General features: G+C 45.7%; 1 protein-coding gene across 1 annotated transcript; it reads right to left on the reverse strand.

Annotated features, from left to right (window-relative positions):
• Positions 1–16,387: 16,387 nt before the first annotated feature.
• Positions 16,388–26,200, reverse strand: ZBTB2 (zinc finger and BTB domain containing 2). The gene is made up of 3 exons (XM_074946987.1): positions 26,059–26,200; positions 21,350–21,532; positions 16,388–19,206 (listed from the first exon to the last, which is right to left on the reverse strand). Exons 2-3 carry the CDS (start codon positions 21,520–21,522, stop codon positions 17,844–17,846), a joined length of 1,536 nt encoding a protein of 511 aa, XP_074803088.1. The 5' UTR covers positions 21,523–21,532; positions 26,059–26,200; the 3' UTR covers positions 16,388–17,843.
• Between the last annotated feature and the right edge of the window lie 737 nt (positions 26,201–26,937).

Here is a 26,937-nt window from a genome sequence, read left to right on the forward strand (position 1 = left end):
TAGTTCCAAAGCTGTTAATAATATGTAAAGTTATTTCTTGTCTAAACATCATTTAAAGAAAGCTAGCTTTTATCAAAATGTAAATTGTCTGTTGGTAGAAGCTGAGAAGCAAGTGCTTAAATCTTGCTTGTTTTTTATATTAATCCTGGGTCTAGCTAAGCAATGCAACCAATGTTAACTGTATAACCAATGTTTCTTCTTGTAACAGACATCTATAAAATATGGCACCATTAAGACCTTCCTAATGATGCAAGGAACATATCTCTACATCCAGATACTACTTTGTTCCAGCGTATTGCTTTGGCCCCTGAAATACTCCAGGCTGCAACCTGTAGCTTGTGCTTAAACTCCAAGCTTGCAGCTTCCTCTAATCCAATGTACTGGGTTAAAAAAAATGTTGATTTTCTATTTTCTGTTTTTAAGGTAGATTTTCACTGACTAAATAAAGTACAACCACAAGTTCATTCTAATGTGTGTACATGTTTTGTAGTTTCAACTTACTTCTTGCAAATGGTTTCCCTGTTTATTGATAAATCTCCAGACAAGAGAATGAGTTTTGCTTCTTGACAACTGCCAGTGTTGATTGACATCTTCTCATTCAGCTTTAGAGCTGAATTAAAAAAAAGTAATTACATGATTACACTGAAGCTTCAATTGTGTGATTGTATGTATTAAGTTATTTGAGAGGATTTTCAAGAACAATTTCCAGATTGAATTCGGGATCGGTGATTGTATTCAGTGATCAGGAAAGGCTATGGAATGAATTGTACACTTTCCTTGTGTAGCTACTGAAGTCAGGCAAAAGTAAGGCATCAATGTGACTAAAATTCCAGCATAATACTGACATTGAATTGCCACAGCAAATATGCAAAGCTCTCTGCACTGGCCCTCTGCTCAGAATTTTCAAACCCTTTCCAATAGCAAAGGGGTAACTCAGCTTCTTCCTTCAGAGGATACAAATAAATAAAAATTACATAAAAGATTTAAACCCAAACATTAAAAATTGGGGCTATCAAATTATAGAAGAAAACTTGTTGGGGGAAAAATACTTTGACTCCTGTCTCTCCTTCAGCATATCCTAGCAGCACTGATTTCAAAAGGAAATTATAATTGCATCTGTAGGGAAGGCAGAATCGGGCCCTACATTGCAAGGGCCTCCCTTTTTATAGCACAGCAAGGTTTGCATCCTCCCAGTAAGTCTTACGTTGACATTAGTTTGTAGCCTCTCCCTCTCAATTCAGTTTTGAAACCCAGAGTAAAACAACATTGCTATTGTGGAGTTTTACAGATTGGTTTGTGTGTTTTTCTTTTAAACTGAGATCATTTAATTTAAAAAAAAATCAGTGTTGGCCAGGCTGTGGTGGTTACTTGGTTAATAAACTCTGCCTTTGGCCCCGCCATTTCTGCTGGTTGTACATGTTCTTTTGTGGCCCTCATCACCACAAAAAGAAAAGGAGGACTTGTGGCACCTTAGAGACTAACCAATTTATTTGAGCATGAGCTTTCGTGAGCTACAGCTCACTTCATCGGATGCATACTGTGGAAATTGCAGAAGACATTATATACACAGACACCATGAAACAATACCTCCTCCCACCCCACTCTCCTGCTGGTAATAGCTTATCTAAAGTGATCATCAAGTTGGGCCATTTCCAGCACAAATCCAGGCAAAGCTGGATTTAAATATAACCTGAACATAAGGAAAATCCTGCTCCTGTAGCTCTGAAGACTTCTTTGGGAACAGAACCACCATGGTGACACCTCATAGGGTGGGAGCAGGATTTTGGAGTGACAGAAATGGGATGGAATTCAATAGTACAAAGCACACGGTCATGCACTTAGAGTCCAATAATAGTTTCTTTGAGCTGCGGGGGTGTGTCAGTTGGAAGCAGTGGAGGAGGAGAGAAAGACCTTGGTCTGTTGGTCAATCACAGGATGCCAAGCCACCAGTGTGATGCAGCTGCAAAAAGGCAAATGTGCTCCTAGGCTTTATCAGGTGAGGCATTTCCTGCAGAGCTAGAGAAGTATAATGCCATTGTACAAGGCACTGGTGGTGCCAAATTCTGATTTGGAATACTATATACAATTCTGGTCGCTTGTGTTAAGGAAAGATGAATTGCAGTAGGAATAGGTACAGAGAAGAGCTGCTGGGATGATCAAGGGAATGGAGGGCCTGTCTTAAGAAAATGGAATAGCTTGTCTTGTTTGGGTAGCAAAAAGGCTGAGGAGATATGATTTCTCGCTATAGATACATCAGAATAGTAAATGGGGGGGGGAAGAGGTATTAACCTAAAGGCCAATGTTGACACACGAACAAATGGATATAAACTGGCCATGCCTGAAAAGAAGGTCTCTAACCATCAGAGTGAGGGTCTATAGTAGCCTCTACATAGGCGTTGTGGGGATGAACAACCTCGTTTTAAGAAAGAACAGGACAAATTTATAAGTGAAAGTGTATGATAGGTTGCTTTGAATGGAGGGGGTGCAGGGCTCACCAGTACTGGGGCTCACTTCCAGTTTATGCTTTATATTCCTAAAAGCTCATGCTTCAGGGCTTCAACCAGGCTTGTAGGGGTCAGGAAGGAATTTTTCTCCTCCCCCTCCCCAACCATGTATTCTGGAATTATTTTTTGTCTCCTTCCTCTGAAGCATCAGAGATGGCTATGGCTATAGATGGTATACTGGAGTAGACCAGGGATTTGAGGTGGCACCAAACATTCTCTCTGAGGTGTGTAGCTCTCTGGTTCTTGCTCACATGCTCAGGGTCTAACTGATTCTCTAATGTGGGAGTGGGAAGGAATTTCCCTCCAGGTCAGATTGACAGGCCCAAGTCTATGATAGTAAGTGGTGAGCAACTTAACTATAGGCCTCACTACCTTTATGACCTATAACATTTATACATCTATAGCAGCTTTCAGCTGAAGATTGCAAAGCCCCAGCTGATACTGGCAAGGAGGCTTCTGCTGTTGGTATTGTTGGAGTGTGCTGGACCTGATTCTCCACCCCACACTTGCACCTGCACCTTGAAGAGTCAGTCCCATCTGTGCAAAGTGAATACAAAACATGAGCAGATCTGTATGATAGTATTTCTTACCCCTTTTCCCCAAGTCAAGGCAGTGGAGTATAGCCCACTCCCCACCTCCTCCCAAAGTCTGAAAGGTCGCTTTTAGCTGAGTTGGGCTTTAGACTTTACTACTTTTCAGTCCAGGAGAGCAAGAATCTAGTGATCTGCAGGACAAGATAAACGTATGTTTAGCATTTCATTAATTTTTTGTTTGTATTTTAATCCCTGGAATTAAAGTTCTTACTGTCCATGGTTACAGGCACGGTAGAAATTAGCAAAATAACAGCTCTAAACCAGTTTATTAGAGGTGATGCCATTATGCAGAAAGACACAGAGTACAGAGGATAATATTTATTTGTTGTTTGAATCCCTCTCTCCACCAGCATAGTATTTAGTCTTTAAGTGGATCAGCTTCTGTACCAAATGACTGAAGGATAGCTAATGTGACATCAATTTTTAAAAAGGGCTCCAGAGGTGATCCCAGCAATTACAGGCCAGGAAGCCAGATTTCAGTGCCAGGCAAACTGGTTGAAACTATAGTAAAGAACAAAATTGTCAGACACATCGATTAACATAATTTGCTGGGGAAGAGTTAACATGGTTTTTGTAAAGGGAAATCATGCCTCACCAATCCATTAGAATTATTTCGTGGCGGGGGGATATAGTATACTTAGATTTTCAGAAAGCCTTTGACAAGGTCCCTCACCAAAGGCTCTTAAGCAAAGTAAGCTGTCATGGAATAAGAGGGAAGGTCCTTTCATGGATTGGTAATTGGTTAAAAGATAGGAAACAAAGGGTAGGAATAAATTTTCAGTTTTCAGAATGGAGAGAGGTAAATAGTGGTGCCCCCCAAAGGTCTGTACTGGGCCCAGTCCTATTCAACGTATTCATAAATGATCTGGAAAAAGGGGTAAACAATGAGGTGGCAAAACTTGCAGATGATACAAAACTACTAGAGATAGTTAAGTCCCAGGCTGCAAAGAGCTACAAAAAGATCTCTCAAAACTGGGTGACTGGGCAACAAAATGGCAGATGAAATTCAATGTTGATAAATGCAAAGTAATGCACATTGGAAAACATAATCCTAACTATATGTATAAAATGATGGGTCTAAATTAGCTGTTACCACTCAAGAAAGAGATCTTGGCGTCATTGTGGATAGTTCTCTGAAAACATCCACTCAATGTGCAGCAGGAGTTAAAAAAGCGAACAAAATGTTGGGAAGCATTAAGAAAGGGATAAATAATAAGACAGAAAATATATTGCCTCTAAATAAATCCATGGTACTCCCACACCTTGAATACTGCGTTCAGATGTGGTCACCCCATCTCAAAAAAGACATATTGGAATTGGAAAAGGTTCAGAAAAGGGCAACAAAAATGATTAGGGGTATGGAACAGCTTCCATATGAGGAGACATTAATAAGACTAAGGCTTTTCATCTTGGAAAAGAGACGACTCAGAGGACTATAAAATCATGATGGGTGTGGAGAAAGTAAATAAGGAAGTGTTATTTACTCCTTCTCATAACACGTGAACTAGGGGTCACCAAATGAAATTAATGGGCAGCAGGTTTAAAACAAACAGAAGGAAGTATTTCTTCACACAATGCACAGTCACCTGTGGAACTCTGCCAGCCGATGTTGTGAAGGCCAAGACTATAAGAGGGTTCAAAAAAGAACTGGATAAGTTCATGGAGGATAGGTCCATCGATGGCTATTAGCCAGGCTGGGCAGGGATGGTGTCCCTAGCCTCTGTTTGGCAGAAGCTGGGATTTGGGTGACGGGATAGATCACTTGATGATTAGCTGTTCTTCTTCAAGTATTCCACACTAGGTGTGCGTACTTGCCACGTGCACCGGTGCCAGAAGTTTTTCCCCAGCAGTACCTGTAAGGGGGGGAGCACCCCCCGCAACCCCTGGAGTGGTGCCTGCCTGGCGCGGTATAAGAGGAGCTGCACGCTCCCCCAACCTTCAGTTCCTTCTTGCCGCCAGTGAAGGTGCGTCAGAACTGCTCTGCTTCAGCTTTGCTGTAGCTTGTCCCCAGAACTGTTCGTTCGTTCAGCGTTAGTACCTGTAGTTAGTTAGCTGTTTAGTTAGTTTAGTTACTCAGTGAGCCCAGGCCAGCGCATGCCCCGCGCCACAGGGTTTAAGTCGTGCGGCTCTTGTAGGTGCTGTATGCCAAGAAGAGACCCATATCAGCGAAAGGTGCACGACTTGCAAGTCATTTAAGCCTTGGACCAAAAGAGAAAGGGACATTAGGCTCAGGGCCATCCTGATGGAGTTGGCGCTGACCCCGACTCCACCACGCTGCTCCGAACCAGTACCCAGCACCGCAGCATCGGTACGCAGCGATCCTCCGGTGCCATCGACCAGTCGTAACTGGTCCCCATCCACGGGGCACACCAAGAGGGCCAGAAAGACTCCCTCTTCGCAGCCGCACCAACAGAAGTCTGGGACAGAGGCTAGGCCCATGTCGGGCAGTCCTCAATCCCCACCGAGCCCCAGGCCTCCGACTCACGTTAAGTGGAGTGGAGTAGCCTGGCCCCTTTGGAACAGGCCTCTCCGGATGTCCAGATGCTGTCCACGCCTGAAGCCCTCTAGGTGGCCTGGGACGTTATGTCAACGCCGGTGCCCAGAGCGCTGCTGATGTCAGCCCCAAGCTCCAGAGGCAAGGCACCGCTGGAATCTCCGTAGTCACCTCTCGGTCAAGGGAACATTCCTGATGCCAGTCACCGCCCAGAGACCGTTTAGGGCAGAGTCCATGTGGATCGCCCTCGACGCCAACCAGACTGTCTGGCTGGGTTCCGTCTGACTGGGACTCTCGGCACCGCTCGTCCTCAAGGAGCGAATATCAATGGGACCACGGCAGGTATCGCCAACAGTCCTCATCTCACAGGGGGTACCACAGTCAGTCACGGTACGGTCGTCGACGCCATTCCTGCTTGGACTCCTGCTCCAAGTCGCCGCCAAGACATCGCAGTCCCGGGCGTCGATCGCTGGTGTCTCGCCGTCACGGGTCCGCCCATCGAGGCTGTTCACGGACCTGCTGTTACCATCGGTGCTGGTCCTCCACGTCAAGATTGCAGTCCTGTGGCCATCGTAGATCCCAGCACTGCTGCTCCTCCCGGTCCAGAGACAGCAGCAAATCTTAAGCCAGCCCGGCCTCCATTCATAGCCATCCTTCGATGGACCAGGCCACCCAACCCAAACAGCAGGCCCCGCCACTGCCACAGCAGCTGCAGTTGAACCGAACGTCATGGTTGGCCCAATGGTACCAGTGGGCACCGTGGCCTCTGGCGCAGCCCCCGGTGGGAGCTTGCTCAGTGGCTGGAGCTTCGGAGGCACCGTTGGCCTCCCTCTCCAGACCCCTAAGAAAGTAGTCTCTGGGACATACGTCCTTGGCACCATGCCCAGAGTCCAACCAGGTGGTGGACCCTCTGGTGCTAGCCGATACCCAGAGTACTGCACCGGCCTCCTCACCCTGCCCGGAGGAGGCGATTGCTGCCCCGCTCCCCCTCCGCCCCGCAATAGGACTTCAGGGCCCATCAAGAACTCTTAAAAAGGGTGGCAGCAAGCTTCCACCTCCAGGCAGAGGAGATGGAGGAACCCTCAGACTCCCTGTTTAACGTGCTGTCCCCGTCGGCACCGGGTAGGGTGGCCTTGCCCCTCCATGAAGGGGTGGCTAAGATTTCAAATGCCCTGTGGCAAACACCGGCCTCGTTGGCCCCCATCTCTAAGAAAGCGGAACGCAAGTACTTTGTACCTACTAAGAGGCATGAGCACTTGTATACCCACCCAGTGCCCAACTCCCTGGTGGTTGAGTTAGTCAACCACAGGGAACGGCAGCCCCGACCCCAAAGAACAAAGTCTCTCAGAGACTGGACTCTTTCGGAAGGAAAATTTATTCGTCTTCGAGCTTCCAGTTATGAGTGGCAAACCATCAGGCTCTCCTGGGCTGGTACGAATTCAATCTGTGGGGCTCCCTGCCCAAGTTTGAGGACTCCCTCCAGGAGCGTGATAGGAAGAAGTTCAAGGCACTAGTGGAGGAAGGGGCAGCGGCCGCTAGAGCATCCCTGCAGGCAGCCTTCGATGCTGCGGACAAGGCCGCACGATCCATAGCTTCTGCAATGTCCATGAGACGGGTGTCATGGCTCCTGCTCTCTGGGCTGTCCAGCGAGGCGCAGTCTTCCATGCAGGATCTCCCGTTTGACGGGAAAGCTCTGTTTGCGGCAGAAACAGATACAAAGCTGCATGGCATGAAAGACTGCCGCACGACGCTCCAGACTCTGGGCCTCCAAGTCCCAGTTCCGACAAAACCTAAATTGAAGACTCCTGCCCAGGCCGCCCTCCCGAAGTACGAGGCCGTCCATAATAAGCAGCGGGACTATAAGAGATGCCCTTAGAGGCAATCTCGGCCTGCCCTCAGCCTGGGTCCTCCAAGGGCAAGCAGGCAGGGAAAAGGCGCTTTTGATGGGATGCTCGGGGGCACCCCACCAGTCCTCATCAGGGATCCACCCCCAATAAAGCTCCCCTTCTCCAACCAGTTGTGTGCTTTCCTCCTGGAATGGTCATGGCTAACCTCGGACCGATGGGTCCTCAACACCATCTCCCGGAGTTACATCCTCCAGTTTACTTCCTCTCTGCCCAACCTCCCGCCACCCCCGTCCCTCTTGGGGGACCCCTTGCACGAAGCTCTGCTCGAGCAGGAAGTGGGGCGGCTCCTAGGACTAGGAGCGATAGAGGTGGTGCCCGAGGAGTTCATGGGCAAGGGGTATTACTCCCATTATTTCCTCATCCCGAAGGCCAAAGGGGGGCTCAGGCCCATCCTGGACCTGCGAGGCCTGAACCACTACATGGTGAAACTCAAGTTCCGCATGGTTTCCCTGGCCTCCATCATCCCCTCCCTGGATCCCGGGGACTGGTGGAAGTACGCTGCCCTCGATCTACAGGATGCGTACTTCCACATCCACATATTCGAGGGGCACAGGCACTTCCGCCGTTTCATGGTGGGACAAAATCACTACCAATTCACCGTCCTCCCATTTGGTCTGTCCACTGCCCCTGGGGTGTTTACAAAATGCATGTCAGTGGTAGCAGCCTACCTCAGACGGCAGGGGGGTCCAGATATTTCCCTATCTGGATGATTGGCTTGTCAAGGGCACCTCCTGGTCGCAGGTGAGGGATCATGTGATGCTCCTCCTGTCCACGTGCACCACCTTGGGCCTGTTGGTAAACAACACCAAGTCCACGTTAGTCCCAGCCCAATGCATAGAGTTTATCGGGGCGCTCCTGGATGCAGTGTCGGCCAGGGCCTCTCTCCTGCCAGACAGATTCGAGACCCTGAAAGCCAGGGTTTGCCTGCAGCTCTTGGTTCACATGTTGGTGTGCACATACGTGGTCCGTCACGCCAGACTCAGGATGAGGCCCCTCCAGCTCTGGTTGGCCTCAAAGTTCTCCCAGGCCACGGACAGGATGGACAAGGTCCTCACCATGCCAGACTCTGTGATCACCTCCCTATGGTGGTGGTACACCCCAAACAGTATACCCCAAGGGGTCCCGTTCAGGGACAGTGCCCCATCGTTGGAGCTGGTGTCCGATGCAGCGGACCTGGGTTGGGGGCCCATGTGGGGAACTTTCAGACCCAAGGCCTGTGGTCAGCTCAAGACCTGACCCTACATATAAACATCAAGGAGCTCAGGGCGGTGCGGCTGGCGTGTATGGCCTTCCGCTCACACCTGGAGGGCAAGGTAGTCAGGATCCTCACGGACAACATGGCCTCGATGTTCTATATCAACAGGCAAGGCGGGGCCCGATCCTCTGTCCTCTGCCACGAAGCCCTCAGGCTGTGGGACTTCTGTATAGCCCATGACATCCACCTGAAGGCTTTCCAGCTACCGGGCGCCCGGAACAAGAGGGCAGATCGCTTGAGCAGGGACATTTCCTCACAACACAAGTGGTCCCTCCACCTGGAAGTGGCCCACTGGCTCTGGGGAACTCCCCAGGTGGACCCTTTTGCGACTCAGCAGAATTGGCAATGCCCCCAGCTCTGCTCCAGGCGGAGCCTAGGGAGGGGGTGCTATCTCCGATGCCTTTATCCTGTCCTGGTCAGGCCGGCTTCTCTACACCTTTCCCCCATTCCCTCTAATCAGCAGGGTCCTGGAAAAGATACAGACAGACAAGGTCCACATCCTCCTGATTGCCTTAGCATGGCCCAGGCAGCATTGGTACGAGACCCTCACGGGCCTGGCAGTAGCTCCGCTGTGGCCATTGCCGCTCCGCCCAGACCTGCTCTCTCAGGACCAGGGCTGCCTCCTCCACCCCAACCTAGAGGCCCTTCGCCTCATGGCGTGGCTGCTCAGTGGTTAGGTGGAGAGGAAAGGACGTGCTCAGAACAGGTTCAGCGTGTGCTCCTCGAAAGTAGATGGCCCTCCACTCGCTGCGCTTATTTGGCGAAGTGGTCCTGGTTTTCTAGGTGGGCGGTGGTCCAGGGTGTCTTCCCTGTGGCTGGCCCGATCCAGCTTATCCTTGATTACCTCCTCCACCTGAGGGCCCAGGACCTGGCGCCCTCGTCAGTCAAGGTGCACCTGGCAGCCATATCGGCCTTCCATCCGCCAGTGCAAGGGCACAGGTTTAATAGGATCAGTAGAAGAAATAGCCAGAATCTCACATCTTCCTTTATGAGAACCAGTTGCTTGTCATGCAGACAGAAGTGAAATGGTTAATTATAATTCAGCCCTTAATTTCAAAAAGGGTAAAAGAATTGGATGAGGAATTGGAGTGACAATCTGACAACCCAATGGGGGTAGATTGGAACTCCATAAAGCTTTATGTAGGCAAACCTTGCTGTCTTTTTCTCTGCCCTCAGTAAAAGATCAGAAGAAACCCACTACAGCTGAAAAAGAATTTAAGTGATTGAGAATAAGTAGAGCCTTAACTCAGAGCCAGAAAGAAGGAACTACGTGTACTACTCATGGTGGCTAGGGTAAAGCATAGAATTATTTAACCATATAAAAAATTCCAAGGGAAAGTGAACAAAGATGAAGGAAATAGAGACCAACTTCTGGATCTGCAGATGTTATTGCTTGAATGTGTTTATAGTTGAATTTAGGAATCCTGTACCAACCAGAAAGTTGACAGCTGGAAGAAATTCAACAAGCAGAGACTTTCAACACCCAAAAGGAACTAATACCAGGTGCAAACCAAAGTGTGTGAGTAAAATTTTCCTTTGCACTTACCTGGGCAGGATTTACATAGTTTCCCATGCTCTTTTATTCTTTCATTTTGACAAATAAGTTACAGAATGTGGTTTTTGTCTTTTACATACAAGGCCTTACTGTGCAGGCTTTAGTCATCTGAGTAATACTAGCTTATGCCAGTAGCCCCACTGACTCCAGGGAGACTACTCCCCTCATGAAGACTTGCATGATCAGGCCTATAGTTAGTTCATGCTTCACAGTGATTGGTGGAATAATGGTAGTTGGTGGGGGGAAGGAAATAATTCACCAAGTGTCTATGGAATCTTTCTTCATTGTCAGGATTTCATGTTCGGCTACAATAGGGTCCTCAAAATATTTCCAAAATATGCAGCAACATAAACAATTTTTTTCACAAAGCGGGTCCACAAGGTGGGAACCCAGTTGGAGTTTTCTGCTTCCTTAGGCAGTAATTTTGCTCACATTTCCAGGGGATTGCACTGATTCAGAAAGATTTTCTCTTCTTGGCATTCTTCCATTTTTGTAGCTTAGCCCCCCTTTTCTTTTGCTGGTTTGGTAGTAGAATTCGATTTCACCATCCCAGATTGGATCATTTGGTGCACCTGTGATTAACTGACTGAGACAACGGCTATACAGGGCAAATATTGGTACAAAAAAAACCCCTTCAAACCTTTATCCTCTGGGGAAAGCTAACTTCCTTGTGTAGCCTAAAGGGATCTTAAGGACAGCATAGGTCATAGGATTGTCAATAGGAGGAGAGAATAGAGGTCAAATCCACTTGTGAGTAAGCAAAACTAGGGGAGGCTAAGCTCATGTACCTTATGCATGGAAGGGCCAGAAGGAAAGGGTATAGATCCTAACATAGGACGGGGTATGGATTTGGAGGTTCAAGTACAGTCCTTTGTCTTCCATCCATTGGCAAATAATTCAATCATTTAAAATCCCCATAGTAGATCAGATTCAGAAGTGATGTATAGGGGGATATCAAATATACATCAATAAGCCTGTGTGAATCTAACGGATCTTAAGTGTAAATTACACACGGATGGAGCCAGATGGTGTAAATTGCCTGCGGGTTGGCTACACCAGGAAGTTATTCTGCAATAAGGTAGGGTGTGAATTTAAAGCACTATAGATATTTTGGAATAATTCTTTGTATGGACATTTTTATTCCAGAATGTTCACACTATGAGCTATTTTGGAATAGCTATGCCAGACAATTCCCCCATGTAGACAAGACCTTAGATTTGTGTCAGATTTATCCCCTATGTCTAACCATAGAGGTGGAATGGTATGGCTTTAAAACAAACTGTTTCCACAGACCTTCCCGGTTCCATGCTGAAGGAAACCCCCACCAAGTAGCACCCTGCCTCATCATCAGCTACCAGGGCAGCATTTAATGTATTTTAGGGCGTGAATTGATTCTTGCTTCAAAGGTCTGCTTTTATTGAGAAAAAGTGTGGATTAAAAAAGAAAAAAATTCCTGAACAAGATAATTCTTCAAGGATAATAAAATTTTAATCACAGGATACCCAAGATCTCCTAGTGCTAAGGGGATGGACTGGGATCCTGTCACACTATGGATTCCCTGTCCAGTAAGTAGAGGGTCACTTACTATGTACTTAGACCCATGCTAGCCCATCTTGTGCTTCTCTTCCCTCTCCCCATGGAGCACAGTTTGTGAACACTTTGTGATTATTAGGTCCTGTTTATGCTGTAAAATCAACAGTGTCAAAGGTCTCTGTTACAACATGGAGTTCCCCAGCGCTTAAGGTAGTTGGGACTGCAGCATGGTACTGCCATGTCTCCAAATGTTACAGCCTTGGACATAGCATAGAGTTACAGAGCACTGTTAAGATATGTTTTGGTCCTGTCTAAATTGGAAATTTGAATAGTATATTAGCTGCATCTGGGGAACTTCTATGTTGCAAAAGCCCCTCTGATTCTTATGATTTTTCAGCAGAGGTGAGATGTTAGATGTGAACACAAACCATCTAAAAAATGTGCAAAGCTGTGATCATGTTTGAAAATGGCTTTAAATGCAGCGCTCTAGTGTGACGGGATAGATGATCTAATAGGTCTCCTCCATCTTTAATTTCTGTGACTGGGTCTTGGAGGAGATCCAGGCTGCCTTTCTCAAGAATGCAAAACAAACTAAATTGAGTAAATCTTGGCAACAGGTCTACAGGGGCTGGGGCGCACATAGGCTTTGCCTTTGTCTTCTACCAAAGTCCACTAACAGGACACAGACTCTGAATGAGAAAGAGAGGATGGACATGTAATGAATTGATTCACTGAGAATAAATTTTACCACAGCATATGTTTTTACTGTTAACCAAATATCCAGCAAACTGATACAATGCTAGATCACAATGCTGAATCTTGTCTCCCGTAAACCTCCTAAACTTTTCACAGCCTCTGCAATATTAAATTAACTCAATTGTTCTCTGAATCCTTCTGTCCTGATCATGATCAGTTCATTCCCGCTTGCTCGTCCGCTCATGCCTGTGGTTGATAAAGGAACAGATAAGGAAACAAATGGATTGTTTGTGGTGAATGGAAAATAATAATGTACACAAAATAGAAGCTACCAGTTCAAATACAGAAGAATGTCTAAGGAAAACATCCTGTCTCAAAAGAAAGAAACAAAGAGACTGACTAGTACAATGTGTCTAGCGGTTACATTCAGCCCTTCAAACCTTTTTCATACTCCGTCCCCTGGCTCCCCCTATGCTTCCCTAGATGCTCCTACAAGGATCCTTCGTCTCTCTTTTTCTAAAGAATGAAAATACCAGTATCTGCTGTTTTATTCTGATGCTCCTGCCTTTCAAGCTTGGCAAGCACCACACAAGGTGCTATGCCACTTCGGATTGCCCCTTATAGCTAAATGCGTCTAGGGACTGGCCCTGGCATCACTGAATGGTGTGCATCAAGCTTATAAAGCGGAAGGAATATGAGTGGAGAAATTAAGTAGATTACATTGGGATGTTCATATTTAATTTCTAGTAAAGCATAGGGGAAAGGTACTCAGGGTGGTGGTCTAGAGTCTAGACAAGAGCAATCTGGGTAGTGACATGAAAGGGGAAAGGGGGATTAACATAATGCCCTTGTGCCTGTTTGGAATTCTTGCTAGCTGCAGCAGGGCCACATTTTGGAACTGTAATGCTTTACTTTGTCTTGCAACAGAGCTGCACTTCAAAGAATTAAGTGACGTGAGTTGGGTGGCTTCCGTCTAGTTCCATAGAAAGCTGTTCACACAACCAGCCTCCCTTGCTGGAGGTGTCAGCAAACACCAAAATTTAGCATGGATAGTGAATGACTCAGCTAGAGGTGCTCACTGCTGACCGGGCTAAACACGTTAGTGGGGAAGGATGCCAAAGATTCACTGCCCTTTGCCCGTGCTTTTCCTGTGTATGACTGGGATTTCGTTATCCAGGGTTGACAGTCAGGCACTTCTTACAAGCTTAGCTAGATTAAGAAAAACCCACATAAACATGGACAGACACCCATTGCCTTAGTAGGACAATAGCCCTACTAATATTTGGGCTCATTGTTTATACAAACTGACTGCTTTTATCAATAGCAGTCTTTAATAGATATAGCGCATCATTAAAATTGTGAAATCGTAAGTAATTTTGTTGTCTGGGGTACATTCCTGAGACCCAACTCTTCATACCCAACATCTCCCGATATCTTCTGGCTATGGACAAAAGTATATTGTGATCTAGGAATATCTTTTGATGTTCACAGACCAATAATTAAATTACATAATCCCAGTATCTTTACCAATGTTAACTCCTTTTTAGCTACAACCTCATGTATTATATTAGAACAGGTGCCTAATGATGGGGCATCTTGCTCCTAGTTAGTCTTGTGCTGAGGATGAACAACAAAGAAAAGATACTTAACTGTCCAGAAAGCAATGAAAAAAGTATCTATATAACTAGCTCTACATATTTTGGAGAATAGCAAAATATTTTCTAAGTGACAATGAATCTGATGCTTGTTCCTGAGACACCAACTGCTTTGTAGGGTTGTGTGTTACTGAAATAAACTTGAGGACTTTTATGATATTGAAAAATTACTTTAAAATAACATTTCACAGAACAATTCGTTTCTTTTAGACACTATTATATACCTATTAAAACTGAACTGAAAAGCAGAAGACTTTCTAAAAATCAGGGCAGTGATTTGTTGTGTTTATATGCAGCAAGCACCACCAGCAGCAATGCTTGAACTATTAGTACATAAAGTGTTAGTAAAGCTAGCTTTTTCCAATGAAATATCTTCCCTTGCACAATTAGAAAGGTTATTGGGAGGCTAAGAGACTATGGCCAAAAAGAGACTTAACAGAAAGGTGATAAAAATAAGCTCTTTACTTGTACTGTACACAATGGTCTTAACTTTCAGAAGTGCTAATCATCCACTGCTTCCATTTGCAACTGGAGTTGTGGGTGCTCAGCACTTCTGAAGTCAGGCCATAGGTGTGTTTTATTTTTTAAACTCACACACCAGCCCCACTGGCAAGTTATCATTTTGGCTTGGTCTACACTTAAAATGTAGGTCAACGTAACTACAGTGCTCATAGGACTGAAAAATCCACATCCAAGTGCTGTAGCTATGCCAGCCTAAACCCCTGTGTAGCTGTAGTTAAGTTGACGGGAAGAATGCTTCCACCAACCTAGCTATTGTTGCTTGGGGAGGTGGTGTTCTACAACTGCTGAAAACCCCCTTCCATTGTGGTAGGCTCTGTCTATGTTACAGGGTTATGCTAGCATAAGCATGGTGCCATGGCTATGCTGCTATAGTTCCTGTACTGTAGACCAGGCCTTTGGAAATGCATTGGAGAAAACTCCTGTTGACTTCAATGGAGCCTGGATTCCACCCAGCACACTTAAGATTTCCTGCGGCATTGTTTTCTCTAATTTGGTGATCTCTTCAATTTTACCACTTAGGTAGATTTAATGAAGAATTCAGTCATAGCCTTCCTTCTATGTAAGAGACTTATATAAAACCTTAAGTTTTATCTTTGTCTAAAAGGGTTAACTCGGATTGGATTTAATATACAAAATGATGAAGAAAAATGTATTTACACTGAAAACCAGTAGTACGTCAACAGAGTTTCATAGTGCATTTATAATAGCTTACAAACTATTTTTCAGCAATGACCCCATGTTTTAGTGACACTGTAGACTGGAATGTTCCTGATCTGAGGTGAGGAAAAAAACAGACCAAGCAGTAGCTCTAGCGCACTGAGTCAAAAAATTCAACAATGTCACTATCCCGTTTCAGAAAATAACATGGGATTTAAAAATAACTGTTATAATGGGTACACTCACACAAAACGTTCTTCCTCTCTCTGTCTCCTTTTAATGGCCAAGTTTTCCTCCCTCCTTAAAGAAGATAGCTCATCAGAATGGGTTTGAACACCCAAAGACATCTATATACACCACTTACTGGTGTGTAAGGAGATCTAATTTTCCTCCTTTGGGTGCACTCCAGATAGTGACCACCAGAACCAGTGAAGATCAAATTACATAAAAGTCATAATATCAGTTGAAGCCCCAAAATGAGACTTAAAACTGACAGCACTGAAAGTAGAGAATAAACAGTAAGACATAGCGTGACATTATTTTGATATAGTAAAGCAATTCATAGGGGCACTCATCCTTGAAGGTTATACTGTGCAGTAAATTCTTAGTTTATTTTAGTTCTGTCAGTCTATCACACCAGTACTAAACTTAAGGTTCAGATGGTACTTTTGCTCTGAATCCACTATTTTTAGGCAGGTGTAATTTTCTTAAATAAGCCATTTGTTCGCTTATATGAAAGAATTTTATTAACATCTCATGCTGCATGCTTCCCATAGCTTTTATACTGCTTCAAAAAGAGTCCTATTGAACAGATCACAAGCCAATAATCTTTGATCAGACTCAAAATAAATCACATTCCATTTAATTCAATTTTTATTCAATGAAATGATGTATAAAAACTTACAAATCTGAGAACTTAACTATACACAAAATAGGATGATACTCAATTTAAACAAATACACAGAGCAGAGCTATGGTTTGTGCCCCGCCCCCCTGCCCCCCCACGCCTCCATTTATGGTGGGGCACTTACTCTGCCTACATAAGCCTTCCTATTGGCCCAATGACTGATCAGTGGGCTTCCTTACTGCTGTCAGTTTTTAGGCTACTGGCAAAAAATCCAGGCATCTATAAAAAATTAAATATAAAAATCAGCAACTTGATTTTAAATACAAAGATGCAGTGCTATCCTGAGCAATAGCTAATGCTATGGTATTTGCCCTCCCAGCGTTTGCATACTTGCCTTGGAGTCTAAAGTGATGGGAATCCCTTAAACAACAGAATTCACTGGCCAGCACTGCAGCTTCACTTTTAAAACAACCATGATCCATAGCCACCTTTCCCTCTGTCTGCTGCTAGAAGGTGACTATATTAAACAAAGGGCCAAATCTTTTCCACCTTAACTCATGCAATTAGACCCACTGAAGTCTGAGACTACTTGTGTGAATAAGGTGATCAAGTCTCCCCTCTCCCCTCATATCAGGAATGACTCGGATCTATTGTTACAGCACATGTGAATGCAGCACTGATAACTGCACAGTGCTCACTAGTATGCAATTTCTCTATTTTCTAGTTTCCTCCATGTCTTGGGTGACAGCACTAATTATATTAGTTTCCATTCAAACACGATAATAAAAATGCACACATCCTGGGGCAGTTTAAATTTAATTTAAAAATAAGTGTTGTGTAAAATGGCTAGTCTGTCAAATAACTAAAATGCATGGACCTTTTTGGTTGAACTTGAAAGCAGATGCCCAATTCTTTAGATAGGGTGTGTGCATTAATTTACCTGTATATACCAAACACACACACACACACACACACGTACACACTTTCTATATATACATATAAAAAGATTGCCATCACATTATTATTACTGCTACTTTAGTCAAAGTTGACTAAGTAACTAAATTTTCTTGAATGGACATAATGTCAATGATGATACCTGAAATACATATCCCAGGGAATACTTGAGGAAAAACTAAAGACTAAAAACAAAGTTTCCTGGGTTTATGGTGAAAAGTTTTAAGCCTTTTTTAGTTATCTTACAGAGTTTGTACATGTAGCTCTAAAAAGCACGCTGCATCATCTGCTATTTCTTCTCAAAAGGAAGACTTGTTACCAGAGAAAATAATTATAATTAAATATATATATATTCTTTGTTTACCAAAATGGTATTTTATTTCTCATTACACACTTCATTGCATCTAAGTATGCATTTAAATAATCTAAAATCTGTTTAAAATCTATTTAAATTTGAGTTTACTAGGACTATTGACAAAGTTAGCTTAATTACCTTTACACACTTTCCTTTGTATTAAAATCAATTATGTTGTGGCTTGAGGCAAAGGACTTTTATTTATTTGTGGGAGGGGCAAGATCCAATTTTTTACCATGCCAGCGTAGTTCTGGTTGCAGGGGGAGTATTAGTTTGATACAAATGAATAACTTTAAAAAATTGATAGGTTTCACCTTCAGTCTAACAACACTGCTTCCTGCTCCTTTTTGATGGAGGTTAACACTGAGTTATCAGTCTCTGTAGCTTCTGTGTCCTCACTACCAAGCAGAATGGATCTATCTTCTTCTAGAGAAAAGACAGAGTTTTGATTTTGGCACGAATGTTTGACCACTTCATTGGGAGTTGAAAATGTTTTGTCACACAAGTTACATTTGTAGGGCTTGTTGGTCTGTACTAACATGTTGTCCATTTGACTGCCTTCCTCAAAAGTACAGAGTTCCAGAGTCTGTTTGTCCACCATAGTATATGTGTCCATGCTCTGATTTAGGCACACATGTCTGGCTGCTTGGTTGGCCCTGCAGAAGCTTTTGTCGCAAGTGCTGCACTTGAAAGGTTTGCCAGTATGTATGTACATATGCTCCCTCCAGTGGCTTTTTTGAATAAATTTGCGTCCACAGATGGAACATTCATATTTCCGTCTTTTAACTTCTCTTTCTTGATCTGCCTGTTCCAAGTTGTCTATGTCTGCAATGTCTGATGGTGGTGGTGTTTCTGCCTGCTGCTGTCCATCAATTATTGGGGAATCTGAGATCTGTTGTAGCTCACTGTCACTAATCATTCCCGCTTCAGGCACTTCCATGGCATCTTTTTCAGCTGCATTATTACAAAGAGACAGGGAAATGCTACTTTCTCCCTGCTGGCTTGATGTGAAGGGTACTCCTGTGTGGATCTGGAGGTGCTCACGCAAACTGCTTCGCAGATTGAACCGACGACCACAGAGGTGGCAGGCATAGTATTTTGGGAAGCTTCCATTCCTTTTCATAATACTTGGCTTGACATGTGCTATTGTGAGTGAAGCAGGCTGTTCATCTGAAGAAGATGCTTCCATGTTCGCTTCCTCCTCTGGAGGAGAACTATTACCAGCAGTGGAAACCAATTCTGGAGACAGTGAAGACTGCAAAGGGTCAGAAGTGGTCATATTTGTCCGGGTCACTTGTGGCAGACTTGAAGCCAACCGTGAGAGCTGTGAGCCCTCAGACACGGGTTCTTGGCTCATCCTGGAAGGCTGTGGCCTTGGTTCTCGCCCAAGTTTGTCAGTTGCTGAGGTAACCTTAGTGGGATGTCTTGTCTGGTGATCTGCAATTTGAATGCCATATAAAGAAGAGGCTAATGGAAAAACTTGATCTGGATGAGAAAAGGTACCCTGACTGGCAAGGCTGGCCTCTTGAATCAGTGGATATGCATGCAGAAACTTTATTCCCTGTTCTAATCGAACTGGGTCAATGAGCTGAGGTGCCATCTTCCCAGTATACATCAAATGCAAGAGATAGCTGAAGATATCTGGTTGTATGTCAGTTGCTTTCAAACGGACACATTCACTAAAAGAAAAATAATTGTTTAGTAAACAATGAGATAAGGAAAAGTCTCTAGAATCTAATCTAGGTCATTCATTTATCTGAATAAAAAATAATTAGTGTTATATGTTTGAAATATAAACATAAAATTTATTACAAAATGTATTTGCTTTTAAAAATGACCTCCTCATTTTAACTGAATTTTAGGAAATACTAGCAGTCATCTGTCATCCTAACACATTAAAGAAAGAAAGCTCCAATCGATAGACTGTAAGGTCATATGTGCAGGAACCAATCCTTGCATTTATGCAGCATCATAGCTAAACATAACACTTCTACAAGTGCCATGCAGAAATATAGGGAGATTTTTGAAACATAGGGAGAATCACATTTTTTGTTGTTAAATTATAAATGTATGAATACTAAAAGTCCAAGTGTAAAACAATAACCTATAATCCCCATAGCTCATACCAACCTGCAATTCCAGCAATGATTAGTTTTGCTTGGAAAGAGAGGGGGGAGCTTGTCATAAGAGATATGGTTTGTAGATGGGGCAAAAGGCATTAATTTATTTGGCCAGTTGAAAAATGGCAATCTTATTCTAAGTAAACCAATTGCTTTGAAACATAAATATGTTCTGACAGACCCTAAGATAATAATTCTTTTCTGCTGTTATGAATTTGCTGTCCCACACAATATATTCTGCAATTTACAAGGATTCCCTCCATTGCCCGCCCCGCCAGTCTTATATTAAAATCTTGCTAATGGCTAAATTTAGGCTATAATCTTAAGAAGCTGTTTTCACATGTATACAGCGCGATATTACAATTGTTTATAGGATTACCTACTGCTGAATCAAGGCAGAGGTTGAGGAGGAGACAGTAGGGGGCATGATAAAGGGGCAACGGATGAGAAGGGGTAGGGCCTGAGGGCAAAGGACGTTGGCATAGAGCTATGCTATCTGGTCTTGGGATGAAGGGCTTTGGAGAAGGGAAGCAAGAGGTTAGGAGTAGGGGGGATGAAGGGACTGGAGGGACAGCGACAGGCAGAGACTCTTATTCATGGTAAACTTTAAATGTTTAATTTTCTAGATAGCAGACATTAACAATTTAATCAGGGGTATAGTCCTGTTTTTTGGGGGGCTTTTAAGTGCAGGTACTCTGCCACTGCCATCAGGAAGCTTCTGTATAAGATGTGGCATGACTTCATCCATACAGTGAGTGAGGTCAACAGTGCTACGGAATATGGGAACACTGTTCCCACAGGCTCCTGCCCCACTACCTTCAATCTGAATAAGAGGCTTCCCTCTCTCCACAGTCCTCCACTCCCATTTTTTCCTCAGGTATAACTTTCTCCTCTCCAGCTCTTGTTAAAATATGCAGGGAGGGAGCACCACCTTGACGGGTGTTAGAGCTATCTGAGTTGGCTCTCTACCTGTGGACCTTATATATCAGATTCAAAATTTTAGTCCTAGTTCAAAAAATGTTCAAGAGTTAAGGTTGAACTTGTTCACTAGAGTCCAGCTAACACCCAATAACAATACCTGCTTTCCACGAATTCTACCCTTAAAAAAAAAGCCCCTCTGCCCCAATTTTTTTTTTTTACAATGTCTGGAAATAAACAGCTAAGGGATGCAGCTTGTGCTCCACTGCCATGTAATCCTTCATTGTTCACAATCACACCACCAAATCTTAACTTTGTAATATTTTTGCAATTTTTATGGAGCAAAGATAAAAAACAAACTTCTAACAGATTTTACTCTCCTAGTAATTAATTACTGGCTCTTGGGTATTCTTTTGCAGATTTGAGGAAATAAAGTTAAATTTGGGTGGATGACAGTGACCAAGAACTACAGAGAAGTGGAGACAAGGCTGGCTACCTTAACTATTCACTTCGAGATAATGAGTGTTTGTTTTTTGAAGGTGAAGAATTTTTGCTGAAGTATAATATTAGTTTTGGAAGTTAGCTGGACGCCAATGAAACACAATTTCAACCTTACCACTTCTTGAGGACTTTCCTTGTTTGCAAACAAGAATAGATTCCGGGTTCTCTATGAATATTAACAAAAAAATAAAATGATCGCTTTTTTAATGCTTCAGAATGCAGCTAGATTTTTTTAGCCAAGTTAAATGAATAACATTTTAACAGTCAACCTTTCTGTAGTTACCTGGTCTGATGGACAAACAACATCTTAAAGTAGTTGGAGAAAGAAGCAAGGACAGATTTGTGTGCCTTGAAGTAGACATCACCAATAGCAACCGTGCAGTCACACAGGAAACCAAACTCCCTCTGAGCATTTAGCTGCTGTAGCAGTATAAGTCCGTGGTTGGCCAGATCCATTTTTTACACTCTGAAAAGCAAATGACATTTATGTAAAAGTATTTACTTAACAGTAGATGTACATGAAGATTCTTTTTCAATATATGTTGTGCTTCTACTGCACCTTTCATGCAAGAGTATCAAGGTGCTTTATAAACAGTGTCTTATAAGTAGGTAAATATCCTCATTTTATAGAGGGTTGACTGATTTGCTCAGGATCACATAACAATACAGTGGTAGAAATAGGGTATTAGAATAGGAGATACCTAAGAGATAAATATACACAATCCAAGAGAAGGGAAAGAGAAACGAAAGAAGATGAGTAAGAGACGAATGAATTTATTTTTAAGGGGAAATTGTATTGAAGGTTTTTGCTACTAATTTTTTATATAATTATAGTCTGGTCACTTGGTAGACCTTTACCTCCTCAGGATTTCAATCACCTCCATCAATACAATTCAGTGTGGGTAGAGATCACTGACAAACACGTGTAAAAGTAAACACCTACCTGCAGGGCAACTGAAAATTCAACCAGGGCTTGGAAAACCTCACTTTCCCAGAGTGAGTAATAATTTGGAGCCGGCAACAGTAGCCAGGGGTGCTATACTTGCTGACTCTTTCCCCTGAGGGCAAACCTGTGAGCAGAAGCAGCTCAGAGGTTGATGCTGTATTAAGGGGGAGGCCGAACAGCAACAAAGCAGTCCAAGGGTGCCATTACTGATTTTGTTCAGGATTAAGGAGGTGAATGCACAAAACAGTGCAGTAGAGAAGCAGCTCAGGAGTTGCTACTATTTTCTCAAGAGTTGGAGGCAGAGAAGGGAGTGCAGCATCCTCTACAACCTGATATTTTTAACTTTTAGGACAGGGGGCCAAGAAAACCTTTGAGTGCATGTGTGAGTGTAAGTGAGTGCGTGGGTAGGGCAGGGATGATAATGGGAAGAAGAAAATGAGGAGGGATAAAGTACAGAAGAGAGACTTTGGAAAGAAGGGAGAGATGGAAAATAGAGTACAAAAGACAGTAGGAAAAGGAGGAATGGGTATAAAGCAGTGGAAGGTGTAGGAAGGAAAACAAACATCCACAACAATTAAGAAAAACATACATGATCTATAATAGAAAAGAAAGATACAGTGAAGCCAGAAAGGGGGAAGTGTAACAAGACCCCAGGACATACAGAAAGTTGGTTTCCAAAGTTTAATAGAACATTTTAAACAATATTACAACAATGCAAAACTGTATTTTCCCTTTCAATTACAGGAGAGGGATGGTGGTGTAGGTATTTCACCTTAGCTAACAGGTTTAGTCATTGTAGTTGTAGGTATTAGATGTTTTTCAAACCTGCTGAAGGACCAAGGTATTATTACACTTTGTGACTGCCATCAGTCACCAGGCTGCTTCAATACATTGCACTGACACAGACGTTCATATGAAATTATGAAATATGATCACCCCATAAACAAACTAGGGAAATATAACCTAGATGGAGCTACTATAAGGTGGGTGCATAACTAGTTGGAAAAGTGTTCCCTGAGAGTAGTTATCAGTGGTTCATAGTCAAGATGGAAGGGCATATCAAGTGGGGTCCCACAGGGATCAGTTCCAGGTCTGGTTCAATATCTTCATCAAAGATTTAGGTAATGGCATAGAGCAGTGGTTCTCAAACTTTAGCAACCCAAGGACCCCCATTTTGATTTTAAAATGTTCACGGACCCCCAAACCTTCCCCAGCCCCAGGCCCTGTCCCCACTCCACCCTTCCCCATAAGGCCCCACCCCACCTCTTCCCACACCCACTCAACCCCTTCCCCATCTCTTTCCACCCCCTCCCCCAAGCACGCCCCCTTCCTGTCCTGTCCCACCCCCAGCGCCACCTGCACCCCGCTGAGCGCAGGAGATTGGACTAGAAGACCTCTCAAGGTCCCTTCCAGTCCTATAATTCTATGTGTAAAGTGAGTCAGGAGCGGGGAAGAAAGAATGCAGTGTACAAAAGCAATATTTTGTTACAAAAACTACTGCTTAATAGGAAAAAATTACTTTCCAACATCATAAAGGCCATAAAGCACACAAGTTGGCATTTGATATTTGTGGCTCTGCAAATATTATGATAAATTCTCAAAAGTAAATATTTGATCTATCAGCAACAAAAAAGCACATTCACAGTTCAGGTTCCAATCCTGTTAGGTTGATGCTCCACTCAAGTAGACTCTGACAACATGGAAAATTTTGCAAGATCAAGCCTTCATTTTTATGCAATATTTTTGAGAACATCTCAGGATTTACAAACTAATCAGGGCTGGGTCCAGTTTGTACTTGGATAGAAGACCTTTAGGTGAAATAGGAGGTAGTAATGATCCAGGGGGTGGTAGCACATGTTAAGAGGCATTCTTTATTTACCTTCTACTACCTAAGCTTGTCCTTGATACAGTATTGTTTCCTTTTCTAAACTGCAGAGTCAATGTGGCTACTGAGCAGCAATTATATTCCATCCCAGAGCTGGCTTAATTACTATCCAGGATGACATGATCTCAGTATGCGTGTACACCTATCCCATTTATTGGTACTCAAAAATGATAAAGTCTTTGGAATCAAAGGCACTAAAAACTAATTCCATCTTCACACACACCCTGGTGAAGGGGAAAAGAGTGAGGGAACCACCTACCTTATTTTGTTTTAGAATATCTAAGTAGTTTTCAGCCTAAGAAAATTCATGACTTTATTATATGATCATTAGGTTGAAGTATTAGCTAAATAAGGTTAATATAATAAATGAGTCTAATAATACAATTCTGTATTTAAAACAACTTTACCACATGGAAATATCTCTGTGCTTAGTATTATGGAGAAGATCCTATTGCTAAGTTGCTGGCAGCATAGCTTGGATGGGCTACTTTGTTCTGCTGGTGATCATTTCTAAAGATCAGTTTTTGAAGTCACGTAAACTGAGTAACAGATGAAAACCATAATTCACTGAATTGTCCCTTTGCAAACATTTAGAAGAAGTCTGTTATGGAAAACCAAAATATAAAAGTGAAAAATTAGGTCAATTTAATTATGAAGAGAAAATCATGACAAATAACCTTAAAGACGTGAAAAGAAAAGGAGGACTTGTGGCACCTTAGAGACTAACAAATTTATTTGAGCATAAGCTTTCGTGAGCTACAGCCCACTTCATCGGTACTGGGTAGTTCTGGTAGCAAGTTAGGACGTGGGAAATGTCTCACCATTGGAAGGCTTGGGAGATTGGAGACTTTCAAAAGGTGCCATGGGGTAGGGCTGGTTTGCTATATCAGCCAGACTACAGTAAACACCTTATTAAAACCTGGCCGCTACCCGAGCCCCAGCGCAGGCTGTGTGCCGAGCCGGGCCCCATGCCTGCCGAGCGGCAAGCGAGCGAGCCCCCGGGCTCACGCTCGCGGGGCGCGGCCTCCAGCGCCAGGTTGGTGCTGGGCGGGTAGGACACCAGCCGCTCCCAGAGCGAAGGCAGCGGGGCTCTGGCTGGCAGCTGCGCCCGCCCCGGACAATTCTCCGCGCCCGACCCAGCCAAGTCCCTGTCGCTGCCGCCCCCCGGACACTGCAGCTTGGGGACAGCGGCTTATTTCAGCCATGGGGGTGGCGCTGCCAGACCCCCTCGGGCAGAGCCGGCCGGGCTGGGCGCGGCCTGGGCCTGCAGGGCTAGGCCCAGCTGCCGTGATCTCAGTGGCACGCCACAGCACTCCCCTCCCCCAGCCCCGCGGGCAGCGGGCTCTGGCGCGCAACGGGGGTGGAGTCTCGCGGCTGCTCCTCCACCCCCTCAGGAGTCACGCTCGGCCTGTGGCAGCGGGGACTAAGGACGCGCTCTGATTGGTCGCCGAGGCGGAAGGTTGAGTGGCCGCGCGTTGCTCTTACTGGCTGGGCTCCGCCCCCTAGCGCATGCGACGCGCCCTCCACGCGCGCACGGACGGGACGGAGCCGGCGCAAGCAAGACGCAGCGCGAGCGGAGCCGCCAGGGCGCGCGAGACGGGATCCACCGCTGCCGCCAGGGCCGCCCAGCCTGCTGAGGAGAACCAGACGGAGCCGCCCCCTCCCGCTTCGCGCGGCTCCCTCACCCTCGCCCCTCCCCCACGCCGGATGCCGCCGCAGGGGGCCGCTCCGCTTCGGGCGCGAGGGGCGGGGAGAGAGCGCGAGGGCAAGTGGGCCCCAACCGACCGAACCGAGCCCCGCGCGGGCCGGAGGAGGGGAGGGCGTGCGAGAAAAGGATCTGATTCTGCCCCCCCTCCCTCCCCGCGCGGCCCCCATTCCCCTGGCCCCGCGCGGCCCGGATGGAGCCGCCCAGTCGGGAGGCGAGGGAGCTCCGGCGCCGCCAGGCGCTGCTGCCGCCCCCTGTCCCCCGCCAGCCGCCGCCCGCTCCAGCGCCCGAGGCTCCCGCGGCCGGCCCGGGCCCGCTCCCCTCACACACAATAGCGGGGGCCGGGCCCAGCCGCTCCGCCGGAGCCCGCGTTCTCCCGGCTGGCTCGGTGCGGCGGGGATCGGGCACGTGGGAGCGGCCCCGGCCCCCCTGCGGTCCCGGGGGCAGGGCGCTCACCTGGGGGGCTCGGGCCGCTGTGGCGCCTGGTCCCGCTCGGGCCGCCGCCGTCTCCGCGCCCAGCAGCAGCAGCAACAACGGAGTCAGCGCGGCGGCGGCGGCGGCGGCTTTTCCTGTCCGGTTACGTTAGGGTCACATGACCGAGAGCGGAGCACAGAGGCTGCAGCGAGGAGCCCCCGCCGGGGGGGGGAGGGGAGGCGGCGAGCGCTGGTGGCGGCAGCAGCAGGAGCCACCCCGCCCCTCCCCTCTCTCTCGCTCTCTCTCTCGCGGTGCCGAGCACAGGCCGCACCGGGCCGGGGCTCCCCGTTCAGCCCCTGCTCCGAGCCGCCAGCCACAGCTCCCCCTCCCCCGGCCGAATGGAGCCCCGGAGCCAGCCCTACCGCGCGTTATTGTTGGGGAGCTGCCCCTTTAAAAACCGTGGGGGAGGGGGGCGCGGGAGGTGAAGCCCGAGTGTAGCTTCCCCCAGCCCTAACCACATCCTGCTGCCGAGGGCGCAGCCTGCTCCTGGGGAGGGGGATCCGAGGCCTGGCTCATGTCGGGGCCTGTTTCAGACACAGCAGACCAGAGTGGCCTAGTTGGACTTGGGGTGGAGGAGTGCATAGCCGCCTCCCTGCGGTGCCCACACACCCACTGCATACTCCAAAACTCCCTGGACCTGCCTACTTTGGGTTTTGCTCTTTCTTTCAGCAGTGCTCAGCCAGTGAGAGCACCTTGCACTGCTCAGGAGTGCCCCTCTGCCAGGGTGGCATCTTCAAAATTATACTTGAAACTGGGTGTGGATACTAAACTAAGTTTAAAATGCAGTTTAAAACATCCGCTTAAACCTTGTCTACATTATTAAAAATACCCATTGTCAGCACTGGGCAGAACTGATCCAGT

The sequence above is a fragment of the Natator depressus genome, chromosome 3, assembly GCF_965152275.1.
Source record: "Natator depressus isolate rNatDep1 chromosome 3, rNatDep2.hap1, whole genome shotgun sequence".
In the NCBI taxonomy this organism is placed as follows: domain Eukaryota; kingdom Metazoa; phylum Chordata; order Testudines; family Cheloniidae; genus Natator; species Natator depressus.

What these genes read in the sequence shown, in the direction of transcription:
- ZBTB2 (XM_074946987.1), bottom strand. Translation starts at nt 21,522, where the DNA reads ATGGATCTGGCCAACCACGGACTTATACTGCTACAGCAGCTAAATGCT. An exon ending in TTGTTTGTCCATCAGACCAG is followed by an intron (nt 19,207 to 21,349) that starts GTAACTACAGAA and finishes TTTTTCTTTTAG; the next exon opens with TGAATGTGTCCGTTTGAAAG.